The sequence below is a fragment of the Hoplias malabaricus genome, chromosome X2 (assembly GCF_029633855.1).
Source record: "Hoplias malabaricus isolate fHopMal1 chromosome X2, fHopMal1.hap1, whole genome shotgun sequence".
In the NCBI taxonomy this organism is placed as follows: Eukaryota; Metazoa; Chordata; class Actinopteri; order Characiformes; family Erythrinidae; genus Hoplias; species Hoplias malabaricus.
The window spans coordinates 30,190,211-30,204,476 of NC_089819.1; the positions used below are offsets into that span (position 1 = coordinate 30,190,211).

A 14,266-nucleotide genomic window follows, 5' to 3' on the forward strand; every position below is an offset into this window, starting at 1 on the left:
TTCCTTTTCACTCATTGGCTCAGTGGGTGAGAATTTTCCATTCTCCCTTAAATAGTAAAAGTCACTTTTTTTAATCCCCTCAGAGAAATTGCATCTGTATTTATAGGTGGTAGCGGACACACAAACACACACTAGTGAGCAATTCTTCGTGGCTGGCAACCACCTCAGTGCTCAGGGAGAAATATGTAGCTCAGCAAAAGCAGAGCCTTCAAAAACATGTAAAATCCATTAACATTCCCTTCATGGAAAACTTTAGTAAAATGTTTTTGTTGATGAATAAAGAAAAAGGCCACATTATATATGCAACTCTTTAAGGTGGAATGAAAAGTTCTACAAGCAACAGAAAACTTTTGCTTCTTTTAAAGTGGAACTGAATATTCTGCAGGAGACAGAATACAACTCTTGCACCATTTACAGGTGAGAAGAGAGATCTGTTGATTCTGTCCAGAATGTCATTGTTGCCCCATTCCAATTGGAATGGAGAGTTGGTAAATGTCAGTAACTGTTGCATCTTTTAAGATGGAGTCTTCTAATTACTTCTAAAAAGCATGCTGCAGTGTTTCTGTTAATGCAACTTCACCTTCTTATAATATAGCAGAACAATGTTTTAAAATTGATTTCTCAGTAAAAATAAAAAGATGTGGCAATATTAGAACAGGGAAAACTGTAGGAATTAGACACTGGAGAATTTTTGAGAAGAAAAATTACATTAGCCATAGAAAATACATGGGGGTATGCAGAGCTACACATTATATTGTCACCAAACATAACGGCCACCAGATTGTGATGGCCTCACTTTTGAGAGATGCTTTGCTGTCCATATTTTCTACAGTCACTAATCCTTCCAATCAAAGCCCATTAACACCTAAGGTCTTAATATAGGAAAAAACACAAACCACAGACCTTTCAGTGAGATATGTCCCCAACAGACTTTGAATTCCAAAAAAGCCCTTGTTGGACCCAGTCGACAGTCAAACAATCACAATAATCTAGAGATCGTCCTCACTTGATCACTAATTCTTTTCATCAAAGTCTGCTATTGCTACTGCTAATAAGCCTGTTTTATCAATGCCTTTCTGTTTTACCAATAAAGCTTACTCAGTAAAAAGTACCCTCTCCCAATGGATTAATTAATATCCCTTAATTATAATAAAGAACCTTAGATAGGACACCAGAAAAATTTTGTCTGGAACTAAAATATGCTTTTATTCGCAAACATTTATTTTGAAAATGCACCACCGTGTTTTGTCAGCAAGTGAGACACAGGGTGGATATACACACACACACACACACACCACCCTTAGCAGTGTTTTCTGTAGTGTAGTATGTAAAGTTCAATAGTGTGTTGTTTGGGACAAAGCCTCAGTCTCAAACATATTTTCCACATCATTATAAATGCAGTATTTTACTGCCTTATCTACATAGGAATCAGCTTATAGCCAATATTATGGGTTTGGGGTGGGCTTTGACTCAGCAAATATGTCCCTCACCAATATCAAACTCACTCCTATGCCCTGCTCCTGCCTTTGACCATTTTTGCACAGACTGAAAAGTGAGAAACCTTTTCTGTATTTTGGAACATTGATGTTAGTGTTGTATCTGGTGTTATAATGTTACGCTTCTGATTTAGAGATAGAAGTTGATGTTACTTAAATTAGAAAATTGTAAATTTGCATGTGTATTAGGTACAGGTGGGGCATGGAAATTCCGCTTCGTCTGAGGTGGGGAATGAGAGAAAAAGTTTGAGAACCACTGCCTAGAGTAATGCATTTATTATTATTTTTTTTAACTATACACTCATACATTCAGTTGTGCCTGGCATCAATTTTGAAGTCAAATGGCATGATCCTGTCAAGCAATGCGGTGGTGATAAGGGAAGGGGGAATCACAGCCTAAGAGGTTTAGACATTCCCACACAGCTTTTGTCTAAAATTTAATCATTGGTTGTTATATTGGTGTTTGCCTACATTTGCAACACCCTGCATATTATTTTGTACCATGTTCAGAGAACGTTTTTGCCATCTGGAGTTTCGGGTTGTGAGATCTCAATGTGAATTTCTTTGGACTGCATCCAGTTTTATTGGGAAAATAAAAAAGCTGGGTATCAAAAACAGCACTTAATGGCAGGCAATTGATTTAGGACTATTTTTGATCTCACATTGCAATTCACAAAATTCACCCCCCAAGTTTTATATGTATAATGGAAGCCTGAGAAGGCTGTAAATCACATCATATTTGGCAAATATATCAGGAGACAGGCCCATCATCCCCCATAACCACTATTCTTCATACAATGCTGACCCATCTGGAACAGCCAGAGAGCTATGCTAGTCCCTTCTTTATGGATTAGAGGTGGGCTTTTAACACCATCTTCCCCAACAGACCGACACAAACTGCTGGATCTAGGCCTACCTTAATCCACAAGTCTATAGATCAAGGACCTGCAGACAGGATGCTGTCAGAGCCAGGGCTGTGTGCTGAGCCTCCAGTATATACACAAATGGCATCACTGTTCAGATGACACCACAATAGTGGGGATCATTTCAGGGGGTGATGTGTCCACCTACGGAACAAGGTGGAACATCTGACTTTGAGGTGCAGAGACAACGACCTGCTCCAGAATACAGCAACGACTAAAGAGTTGGTCATTTATTTTAGTTGGGGAAAAATAGATATTAACCTTTAACCTGGTGTGTGAACACCACAGAACTGGTAAAGAAGGCTCAGCAGAGTCTTCAATTTCTTAGGGTCCTCAGGAAAAATAACATTACCCAGAGACTGATGTCCTTCTACCTTTCCTCCATAGAGAGCGCCCTCACATACGGACTTTGTGTGTATAACATCATTAAGGACACTTCCTATGCTGGTCACTCTCTGTACAATCTGTTACTGTCTACTGTACAGAGCCATCAAAACACAGACTATCCATCTCAAAAACAGCTTTCAACCCACAACTGTATGAGCCCTAAAGGCTTCTTAATTAGCTAGGATCTGGGCAATTTTACCCACCTGTGCAATGTTATTGTTGATTTATGGACTTTTATGGGCTTTTATTTCAGCATTAAAATCATGTGAACCAAAGATCAAAAAATAATTTTGCTTAATGTAGCAAAATGCACACCAGGCAAGACAAGCAAACTGGACATGACAACACTTGATAGAACTTTTATATAAACCATTCAAAATTAAAATGATTTATGATAAAAACATTAGAATGCTTCATTAAATTTGTTCAATATTTAATGTTTTTTTTTCTTTTTTTTAAGTTGACCTAACATGAAGAACTTAATCTAGCAAAGTCAATAACATTTCTCATATGTGACACATCGAGTGGGCACCAGGATTACTCCTTGGGGTTCTTTTCTGTTGCAGTCTCTCTTCATTTGGCAGTGCAACAGGAAGAATGCAAATCAGTGACCCTCAAAGGGAAAGACATGCATGGATAATGCAAATGGAGCAATGTAGTTAGAAAAAAAGAAAAGCTATCTGTCTGTAAATTGTGAGAATGACAATAGTGATGTCTGTAAAATACTAACAAAGACATCACTATCAGCTCAAACCAGAGTGCAACTGCAATCCTCCACATTTTAGAGAACCACGTGCTACAGTACAGACTCATACAAACCATAATCACGATAATAATTATAAAACAGCAAAATAGTAATAGAAGCATGAACAATAAAAACAATAATTTTAATAATAATAATGGCCTTGCTCCTTAAAAATGCTCATCAAGACACAAAAAATCTCTATGAATATGCAAGTAATTTACCTTCGCTTTCTCTCGTCTTAAGCAGCAGAAGAGACAATTTTCACCAAACGACCAATCTGAAACATGCTTTGGCTCACAATCTGTGTGAGAGAAGGAGAGAGAAATGATGAAGAATCCATATTATCATTTGCATTGAATCATTTTTCAGTTTTTTGGGTATTCTTGAAAGGGCCAAGTATAAGGTACACATAATATATAGACAGAAGCATTATCTATATAATCTATTATCTACATAATATATAGACAGAAGCACTGAGGGTGTGCACTAGATGTGTTTCATCAACCGCTCAGTCGTATTGACACGTCTATGTAGTAATGAGCCAAAATAAGTTTGAAGTCATTATTCATTCATTATTTGTAACCGCTTATCCAGTTCAGGGTCGCGGTGGGTCCAGAGCCTACCTGGAATCATTGGGCACAAGGCGGGAATACACCCTATAGGGGGTGCCAGTCCTTCGTGAAGTCATTATTTTGTTACATATTCAGACATTTTGTGATGTGAAACAAATTATTATCATTTTTAAAATAAAGAATATAAAATGCATGACCAGATATACATTCATCCGATATTTCAAATATGTGAGATAAACATGATACATATATTTGTTTAAAGGATATGGACTGTTTACTGCAGCAGAGAGTAGATAGTTCCAATGCAAATCTGAATATCATACAAGATTTTCTTTTCTAGTTTTGAAATATTACATAGGTCTAAGGTATCTAATAGGTCTAAGGTATTCTACATAATCATAAAACAATTCTGTTCCTTACTCTTGTATAATTTTAGCTTATTCTATTGCCAAAAAAAAAAGAAACCTCATTTCATCTTCTCTACTCACAACTCTACAATCACTCGCCCAGTTACATTTAACAAATATGTCCCCAGACAAACATTACACTAGAATATTTTTTTTCTAAATTCCCAATTAAATAAATAATAAAAATACGTTATGAGAAGGTAATTTTCAGGCTGTTTGTTGTAATGCTACTCAATGTCCTATAGCCTAATTAACTGGTAACCTTCCCCAAACCTACTAATTTAGTGGGAAAATCCACAAGCAGGCTTTAACACACTAATTAATTGGACATAGATCTGATGATAGTATAAAATATTATTATTAAACATTACATTTTAAATGCGCATCACACTCGCATCTGTTCTGCTGTAACTCTGTGGTGCTGCTTGTGTCTACAGCTAACTTCCAGGAAATATTGAGAGGCTCCATCATCCATGAAAAAAAATGATTTAATGATTTTTAATGATTTGTCAGATTTCGTGCTGCATAAAGTGGTCATTTCTATTAAGTAGTCCATACAAACAACAGATATCAGTTCAGTGTTTACCATAATATGTACCTGTAAAATATGAAGTGATATTACTGTATAGTCTTTGATTAAATGACATTCAAATCCCCATAATTGTCCATTGTTTCTAATAATGATTCAAGTTTACATACATTTACATTTTACATTTATGCATTTGGCAGACGCTTTTATCCAAAGCGACTTACAAAAGAGGATCTAACATTCGAACTACAGCACAAATTATACAAAATACCTTACATTAAGTGCAATATGCCAGGAAGTAATAAGTGCATTAAAGAAAGACATTCAGTGCAAAAGATACTCTCGGAAGAGCTGGGTTTTCAATGATTTCTTGAATGAAGAGAGGGTTTCTGTTGCTCTGATAGTGCTTGGAAGCTCGTTCCACCAGCGTGGTACCAGAGATGAGAATAGCCTCAGCTGACCTGTACGGGGGGTTGGTCGTGTTAGTTGGCGCTCCTTTGAGGAACGGAGAGGGCGGGCGCTAACGTATGGTTTTAAGAGTCTATTGAGGTAGATGGGAGCAGAACCAGTGAATACTCTGAAGGCCATCATTAGTGATTTGAATTTGATGCGAGCAGCTAAGGGTAGCCAATGCAGCTCAACTAATAGGGGCGTGACATGTGCTCTTTTTGGTTGGTTGAAGACCAGGCGTGCTGCCGCATTCTGGAGCATCTGTAGTGGTCTCACAGCACAGGCCGGAAGACCTGTCAGGAGGGCGTTGCAATAGTCTAGACGGGAGATTACTAACGTCTGAACGAGGAGCTGTGTTGTATGTTGAGTTAGGTATGGCCTAATCTTCCTTATGTTGAATAGGGAGAAGCGGCACGATCGAGCTACAGCGGTAACGTGATCTGCGAAGGTCAGCTGGTCATCAACCATGACACCTAGGTTTCTTACAACCTTGGTGGGAGACACTGATAGGGACCCTAGCTTGATGCTGATGTTGTGGAGAATAGCTTGCTTGGCTGGGAGGACCAGTAATTCAGTTTTGGATAAATTCAATTGGAGGTGATGTTCCTTCATCCATGTAGATATGTCAGAGAGACAGTCAGAGATTCGAGTTGCCACTGAAGTGTCTCCTGGAGGAAAGGATAAATAAAGCTGTGTGTCATCTGCATAGCAGTGATAGGAGAAGCCGTGCGAATGTATGATTGGGCCTAGAGAGGTAGTGTACAAGGCAAAGAGGAGGGGTCCCAGCACCGAGCCTTGGGGCACACCTGTGGTGAGGTGGTGTCGCGCTGATGTTTGTCCAAGCCATGACACACTGAAGGATCGTCCAGTGAGATAAGACTCAAACCAGGAGAGTGCATTGTTCTTGAAGCCCATGTCAGACAGTTTGTTTAGTAAGATGTGGTGGTTGACCGTATCAAATGCTGCTGATAGGTCGAGCAGAATGAGAACTGAGGATTGACCTGTTACTTTTGCATCTTTAAGAGCTTCCATTACTGACAGAAGTGCAGTTTCCGTCGAGTGGCCACTCTTGAAGCCAGATTGGTTCGAGTCAAGAAGGTTATGTTGGGAGAGGAATTTTGTTGCCTGCTTAAAGACAGCTCTTTCAATGATTTTAGACAGGAAGGGGAGGAGAGAGACTGGTCGGTAGTTCTCTACTATAGAAGGAGCAAGAGCAGGTTTTTTGAGTAGAGGTCTTACTTGAGCTTGCTTGAAGGTGTTTGGAAATGTTCCAGAGGTTAGTGAGGAATTGATTACATGAGTGGCTGCGGACACAATGGACGGGGCTATGGTTTGCAGTAGGGTGGTAGGAATGGGATCCAGTGGACAGGATGTGGGACGGCCACCTCTAAGAAGATTTGATACCTCGTCTTCTGTGAGAGGAGTGAAACAAGGGAAGGAAGCAGTAGGTTTAGGAGGATTCGAAGGGGGAGCCGGAGGCTGTGTAGAGGGGTCAGAAAACCGGCTGCTGATTGCAGCAACTTTGCTGGTGAAGAAGTCAGCAAATGCATCAGCGGTGAGGTTGGTTGCAGAGGGTGGAGGTGGAGGGTTCAGCAGAGACTTGAAGGTTGAAAACAGCTTCCGGGTGTCAGTAGCATTGTTGATTTTGTCTTGGTAGAATTTCTTTTTTGCAATGGTGACATTTGTTGAGAAGCCTGAAAGCAGGGATTGTAGTTGTGTCAGGTGTGATGGGTCTTTTGTTTTTCGCCATCTCCTCTCAGCAGCTCTGAGGTTAGTGCGCATTGATCGAAGGGAGTCAGTAAGCCACGGGTGGGGCTGCATGGGTCTTGCGGGTCTGGTAGTCAGAGGGCACAGGCGATCTAAGCTGGAGCTCAGTGTTGTGCAGAGTGACTCTGTGGCGTCACTGACCTCAAGAGATGAGAAGGTGCTGGGGGGTGGGAGAGCAGAAGTCACAAGGGCAGAGAAGTGGGTGGGAGATAGGTTGCGGAGATTGCGCCGGAAGGGGACAGGGGGAGCGGACACAGTGGGTTGCTGAGGGAGACAAGCATTTAGCTGAATAAAGTAATGGTCAGAGAGATGTAGAGGAGTAACATTTACAGACTTAATTAGGCAGTGTTTGGTGAGAATGAGATCAAGTGCATTACCTGCTTTGTGAGTTGAGGGGATGCATACCTGCTGTAGCTCAAAGGAGTGGGTCAGAGAGAAGAAGTCAGCAGCAGCCGGAGTGTCAAGGTGGATGTTCATGTCACCGAGAATGAGCATGGGACAGTCATGTTCAGGGATGGATGAAAGCAGAGTGTCTAGTTCTTCTAGGAAATCACCCAGTTGCCTTGGGGGACGGTATACAACGACCACATACATTTTTACTGGTGCAGTCATCAGGATGGCATGGAATTCGAAGGAGCTGTATGAGACTGATGATTCGAACTGGGTATATTTCCATGTGTTGGAAATCAACAGACCCGTACCACCACCTCTTTTACCAGGCCGTGGTGTATGGGAGAATCTGTAGTTGATGGAGAGAGCAGTGGGGGTAGCGCTGTTTTCCGGTTTGATCCAAGTCTCAGTGAGGGCTAGGATGTCTAGTGAAAGATGGTTTGCATAGGCGGAGATGAAGTCTGCTTTCTTTACTGCAGACTGACAGTTCCATAGACCTATTGAGAAGGAATTGGTTATGGGTGTGGATGTGTGATATAGAGAGCGAAGGTTATCAAGGTTTTGTTTCCATCTGTGGAAGTAGAAGCGCCTGCGAGTTCCAGAGAGAGGAGAGATGGGGTAGGGACACATTGTGGAAGGAGGAAAATTAGGTTTAGTTTGTTTGTTTGGTGGCCTCGCTTGGGAGACACGTTGTGTCTTTACCCCAGAATGTCTTTACACCAGAAAAGCTGAACACAAAGGCTGACGCTTCGCTGACGCTTCAGAGGGGTCATTCATTTTTGTAATGGAGATCTCACACAGCTGTCCTGTGTTGGTGATTGATTGTCCCAGCTGAGACTGCCCACTGACAGTTTGGTAGAGAACAAAAGGCCTGAGGGAGTGGTCACAGCTGAAACTCCCTCGAGCTGATTGTTTCCCTAATTGAATCAGTAGTGGTACTTAACACCTTTAGAATGGGTTTCAGTTGATACTTGCAGTCAGGTGACTGGAGCCACAGCACAGGAAGTCCACAAGATCAGTTGAGTTGGTAAATAAATACAGAATGCACAAGCATGCACTTACTCAGGTTCTTCTTCTGTGTCTGCAGTTCCTCTGATTTATAATGGTTTACTGATTTATAAAATGGTCATTTGGAATAAGTAGTCCATTCAACCAAGAGATATCAGTCCAGTGTTTACCAGACTCTACACCTATGAAATACGAAGTGATTTTACTGTATAGTGTTTGAGTAAATAGCATCCAAATTTTCCATATTTTAAAATGGTTTGCTGCTTCCACACATCCTCACTGTGAATCAGGTTGGAGGTGAGCTGAGGAGACTCCACACTAGGAAAGCAACTGGACCAGGCAAAGTGTGTCCTAAACTACTGACTAATTTGGGAGGGTCCCCACACTCTGGAAAACATCATGCCTCTGGAAAACTACCTGTGCCCAAAAAGGTGCGCAGCAGTGTGCTCAATGACTTCAGACCCGTCGCATTAACATTGCATGTTATGAAGACCATGGAGAGACTCCTCCTACACCTTCTCAGACCCCAGACTGGACATGCATTGGATCCCCTGCAGTTTGCATATTTGGAAAAGTTGGGAGTTGAGGATGCCAACCTCTACCTTCTACATTGGACACACTCTCATCTGGACAAGAGTAGTAGCGCTGTGAGAGTAATGTTTTTCTACTTATCCTGCTAAGAGAATAGTTAGTGAGAATGCAAGTGGACCCACACATGGTCCCACATGGACCCACACTGGATCATTGACTACCTCACTGACAGACCTCAGTATGTCAGGCTGAAGGACTGCACATCAGAGACTATAGCCAGCAGCACAGGAGCACCACAGGGGACTGTACTCTCAATATTTCTCTGTATGATCTACACCTCAGACTTTATGTACAACTAGGATATGCCACATGCAGATATTTTCGGATGGCACTGCCATTGTGCCATGTGTAAAAGGAGGACAGGAGGAGGAGTACAGGAGTGGAGGTCTTTGTGTCATGGAGTCATAGAAACAACTTACAGCTAAACACTTCCAAGACCAAGTAGATGGTGATGGACTTTCTTAGGCCAGCCCAACCCTGCAACCAGTCTCTGTTGAGGGTGTTTAAGTAGAGGTGGTTACCTCTTACAAGTTTTTGGGCTGCAGCTTTACAACAAACTGGACTGGTCTGAGAACACAGACATCCTGCAGGAAAGGGCAGAGTATGATGAAAAATCTAGATGCATCTGAAAAAGCTGGCCAGGTGAGCGGGGTCAGTGGTTGGTGTGAAGTTGGACTCTGTGGATATGGTGGCTGATAGTAGGAAATTGCAAAAACTGCTCTCTCCATCATGGAAGATAAAGTTCTGTGAAGGTATTTTTGGGGCAAAACACCTGAATATCTGTGACAGTGAAATTTGTAGTTCTAAAAAATAGTAACACGTGTAATATCAGTAAATTTGAAGTCACAGGGAATTGCAGTGGTGAATATGGTGCAAAACACCTTCACACACTTGTATAAATGTGCACAGAAGTTTCTCATTCAGAAACCAATATTTGAATCTGTGCAATGCGAGTTACATACATGTTTTTTTCATTTTAGTTTTTTTCGTGGGATATTTGTCTAGCACAAACATTAGTCAATGAATACATCAGCTTGAATCTGCGGCTTCAAGGCTCAAATACTGTCTTTTTCGCTCAAACATGATTTTTTGCACTTGCTACTATAGTGTCCCATCTTTTTATATGTTATTCTCTGCCCTCGCATGGATATTTTATTTAACTTTTTATTTGATATTTTGTTGCTCTTATACTTTGATCTGCTTACCATGTCCTGTAAACGTAACATCCCCTCTATAGTGAAGTCTACTATGATGTGTTTGTTCCTTCTGGATCTTTCTTTCTATCTATCTATCTAAAAATAACTATTTTATAAATCAGTACTTAATTCATTATTCATTAAGAGCAATGGACAATTCTGTGGATTTTGGTAAACACTGAACTGATATCTGTTGCTTGTATGGATACTTATATACGTATTAGAAATGACCATTTTATGCAGCATGAAATCTGACAAATCATTAAAAACAATGGACAGTTATGGCGAGTTTGAATGGTATTGACTCAAAATCTATACAGTAAAATCACTTCATATTTCATAGGTACAGAGTATGGCAAACACTGAACTCATATCTGTTGATTGTGTGGACTACTTATTCAAAATAACTATTTTATAAAGCAGTAAACTTAAGTCATTCAAAACAATGGACAATTATGGGGAATCTGAATGTCATTTACCCAAAACTATACAGTAAAATAATTGTATAGGTACATAGTATGGTAAACACTGAATGTATATCTGTGGGTTTTGTGGACTACAGTGATCCCTCGTTTTTCGTGGGGGAAGCGTTCCAAGACCACCAGCTAAAAACGAATTTCCGTGAAGTAGAGGAAAGATATATTTTTTTAATGTATTTAACGAGTATTTGGACTTTTAAAACCCTCCCTGTACTGTTACCAATCCATCCTTTGTCATTCTATAATGTTTTTCAGCTGGAACTACTAATAGAGTAATCATAAGCTGTGATTTATCATAAATAAATTTCACTCGAATGAGGACATGAACAATTCATGTACTGTACATAAGAAATACTTGTAAATAATATATTTATATTTTCACCTACAGGCCTAGCCTAATACATGTAAATAATAAAAAAGCACCCTTGAAAAAACACACGAAAGATGAACCATGAAGTAGCGAGGGATTACTGTATTAGAAATAATTTTATGGAGCATGGAACTTGAATAACAATTAAACATTTTAAAATATGGGGATTTTGGATGTAAGCTGGTTTAACCGCAGTCAAATTCCCCGAGTACGAGTTAACGACCGCGGACACAAACACACATTTCCATATTTTCCCAGGGATTTGGACACTAAAAGCTGTGCTCTGTTTGGAACCGATACTGGAGGCATTTTATTCCATATTTCTGAGGTGAAACTGTTAAGACAGCCAGAGGGAAGGGCTAATACTCTACTGTATGAGAGAACCCACTTCTCATGGGTCGTCATTTACTTAGCCAATCAGTAGCCATCATTCAGTGCTGCAGCCAATGGAATCAAAGTCCCTCCTAGACAAGCTGCACTTATATTACTGTTTTAACCATACTTTATTAACTGGTGTTATGTCTGAGAGTAATTCAATTTATTTGTTGTGTGTTTATTTCACAAGCACTTATTAATTGCACTTATATTTCAAGGCTATTAACAATGGCCAAAACTATGGAGAGAGGGGGAAAAAGAAAAAAAAAAAAATTAAAAAAGATACACTGAGCAATAATCTGTTCCTTATGTAGCAAAAGCAATTAGAAAAAATGTGTAAAGGTCTTGCAAAGTCATTCTAAAAGTCAACAATTTCTGTCCTTACGTAATACCAGTACAGAAAATGAAAAGGGTTGCATGTATAAAAACTGGGCCATTCTGCCAACATCGCAAACAGCACAACAAGTTCCACAAACTCACAGAAAAAAGACAGACAGAGAGAGAGAGAGAGAGAGAGGGTATGTTTGTGGTGTGTGTGTTTGTGTGGGCGCATAGGCACATATTGGAATTCAAGGCACCGCTTTAGCTCAGAGCTTTAACTGCAAACAAACCGCAAAAGCAAAAATGATCAAAAATGATCTAAATATGCCATGATGCTGATTTAATAAACAATGTGTGACCTCAAAATAAAAAGACACAAACTCATCTATTTAATTATAAAAATAATCCCAGCCCATGATTTATATTAAACACAAAAAAGTAAAAAAAAAAAATGTGAATAACGACTTTTAAATGAATGAATGAAGTTATCCTTACCTTCAAAAACAGTCAAATCTTTTACTAGCCCTGGCCCAAACAGCCCTTCCAAAATGCTTTCAAAACCTGAAAAAGAGACAATGCATATTTAGCACCTGCAGGGGTGTTTTAATGTATGGAATTTTACAACACGAACACACCCCATTAAAAATGAATTAACGAGTTTACTAATATAATACAAAACATCTGATGTTTCTTATTTTCTATACTTATTATGGTACCACTTTCAAACGAAACTACACAAAGGTTAATAAATGATTTAAAAGTCTGTTTATTACATGGTAATTAATTTGATTGTAAATAATTTAAATGTCATTAACAACCATTTATTACACAGAGACAGGAAATGTGACCGTGACCTCTATTTGTCTAATATTCAAAATCAGACAACTTACTGAAAATATCAGGGGGAAAGAATAAGCTAAAACCTGAAAAATCCACATTTGTGCAAATAATATTATATAGTGCAATTTTATAGTGCTTATTTAAATAATACTGAGGTTAACAAAGAAAATCTGGAATTAATCTACTGTAGTGTGAGATTAGGAGCACATCAAATTAACATATAGATGAACAAATGTAGAAATGTGAAGATATAAAAACAAATAACTGAGAAATTAGGGCTGTGCCATATTGTATTGTTAGTATAATATCGTCATCATTTTTAAAACAATAAAAAAAAAAATACAAAAAACCAGTATCGTGAAGATAGTGATATTCTGACTTGTTTAAATAATGACGTCATGCATAATATGGCCTACATTCAGGCACAGTGAAGTATGGTGGAAAGTAGAGGTGGACGATATAATATTGTTCATGATAATAACGATATGTATTTTAATTCGATAAAAGACTTTTGCCATATTGCGATATTGTGATGTAAGCACGAGCTTCTAACACAGGTGCTGACCTGACTTGAGCTCAAGCTAGAGCTGGGGGATATATCACAAATATCTATACATTTCATAGTATTTTTTACATTATTTTGAAAATTACCATATTTGTTATACAGAGTATGCCAAGGATAAGCATGTTTCCATTTTTACATTTACATTTTACATTATAGTTCACAAATGTCCCATTCAGCTCTCTGCTTTTTCTCTGTCGCGCGCACCCATCTACGCATGCTTGCATACACACAGATACACACACACCACACTGTCCTGCCATTTCGCATGCACTCAGGTCTACATCTCTGATAACTGAGAGTCAACAATGGATAAAAATGAAACCAGTGGCAAAGCTTTAATTAAAAAAAAAAAAAAAAAAAAAAAAAAAAAAAAAAAGATTTGTTAACATAATGTGTTTGAAACACGCTGTTCTCCTTCAGCCGGAGGAAGGGGCAGATACTCAACAGCTCCTAAAAAGAGAATGCACTTCTCTGTTTAGGCTTCTCACTGGCTAAGAACAGTCCTCTACAGGAAGGGCCAAAGTAGTCTTTATTTTCGGAGGCGCCTAATGTCCTTCAACATCTGCCGGACTATGCCCATGATCTTCTAAGAGTCTGTGATGGCAAGTGCTATCCTATATGCTGTTGCATGCTGGGACAGCAGGCTGAGGGCAACAAACACCAACAGACTTAACAAACTGATCCGTAAGGCCGTTGATGTTGAGGGTGTGGAGCTGAACAGCGGCTGGCAGTGTCGGAGAGGTGTGACACCATGGTTCATCCGTGCAATAATCAGTACCACAATATAATGTTCATATGTACAATAATAATTGTTATTAATTTTTATTAATGTGTGCAATAATTCAGAGGTGCAAT

At 39.4% G+C, this 14,266-nt stretch overlaps 1 protein-coding gene across 4 annotated transcripts in view; it reads right to left on the bottom strand.

Annotated features, from left to right (window-relative positions):
- Window positions 1-14,266, bottom strand: part of LOC136676852 (ligand-dependent corepressor-like) — a 111,107-nt gene that overhangs the window by 49,832 nt on the left and 47,009 nt on the right. For 2 of the 4 annotated variants that reach the window (XM_066654116.1, XM_066654117.1), the window contains 3 exons: window positions 12,502-12,567; window positions 3,773-3,852; window positions 2,413-2,563 (listed from right to left, as the gene is read on the bottom strand). Coding sequence is in view for 2 of the 4 variants with exons in the window: in XM_066654115.1 (XP_066510212.1) it covers window positions 3,773-3,852; window positions 12,502-12,567 (146 nt within the window). In the remaining 2 variants the exon portion in view is untranslated. The remainder of the gene's footprint in view (window positions 1-2,412; window positions 2,564-3,772; window positions 3,853-12,501; window positions 12,568-14,266) is intronic. The other 2 variants (XM_066654115.1, XM_066654114.1) reach the window with 1 other exon arrangement.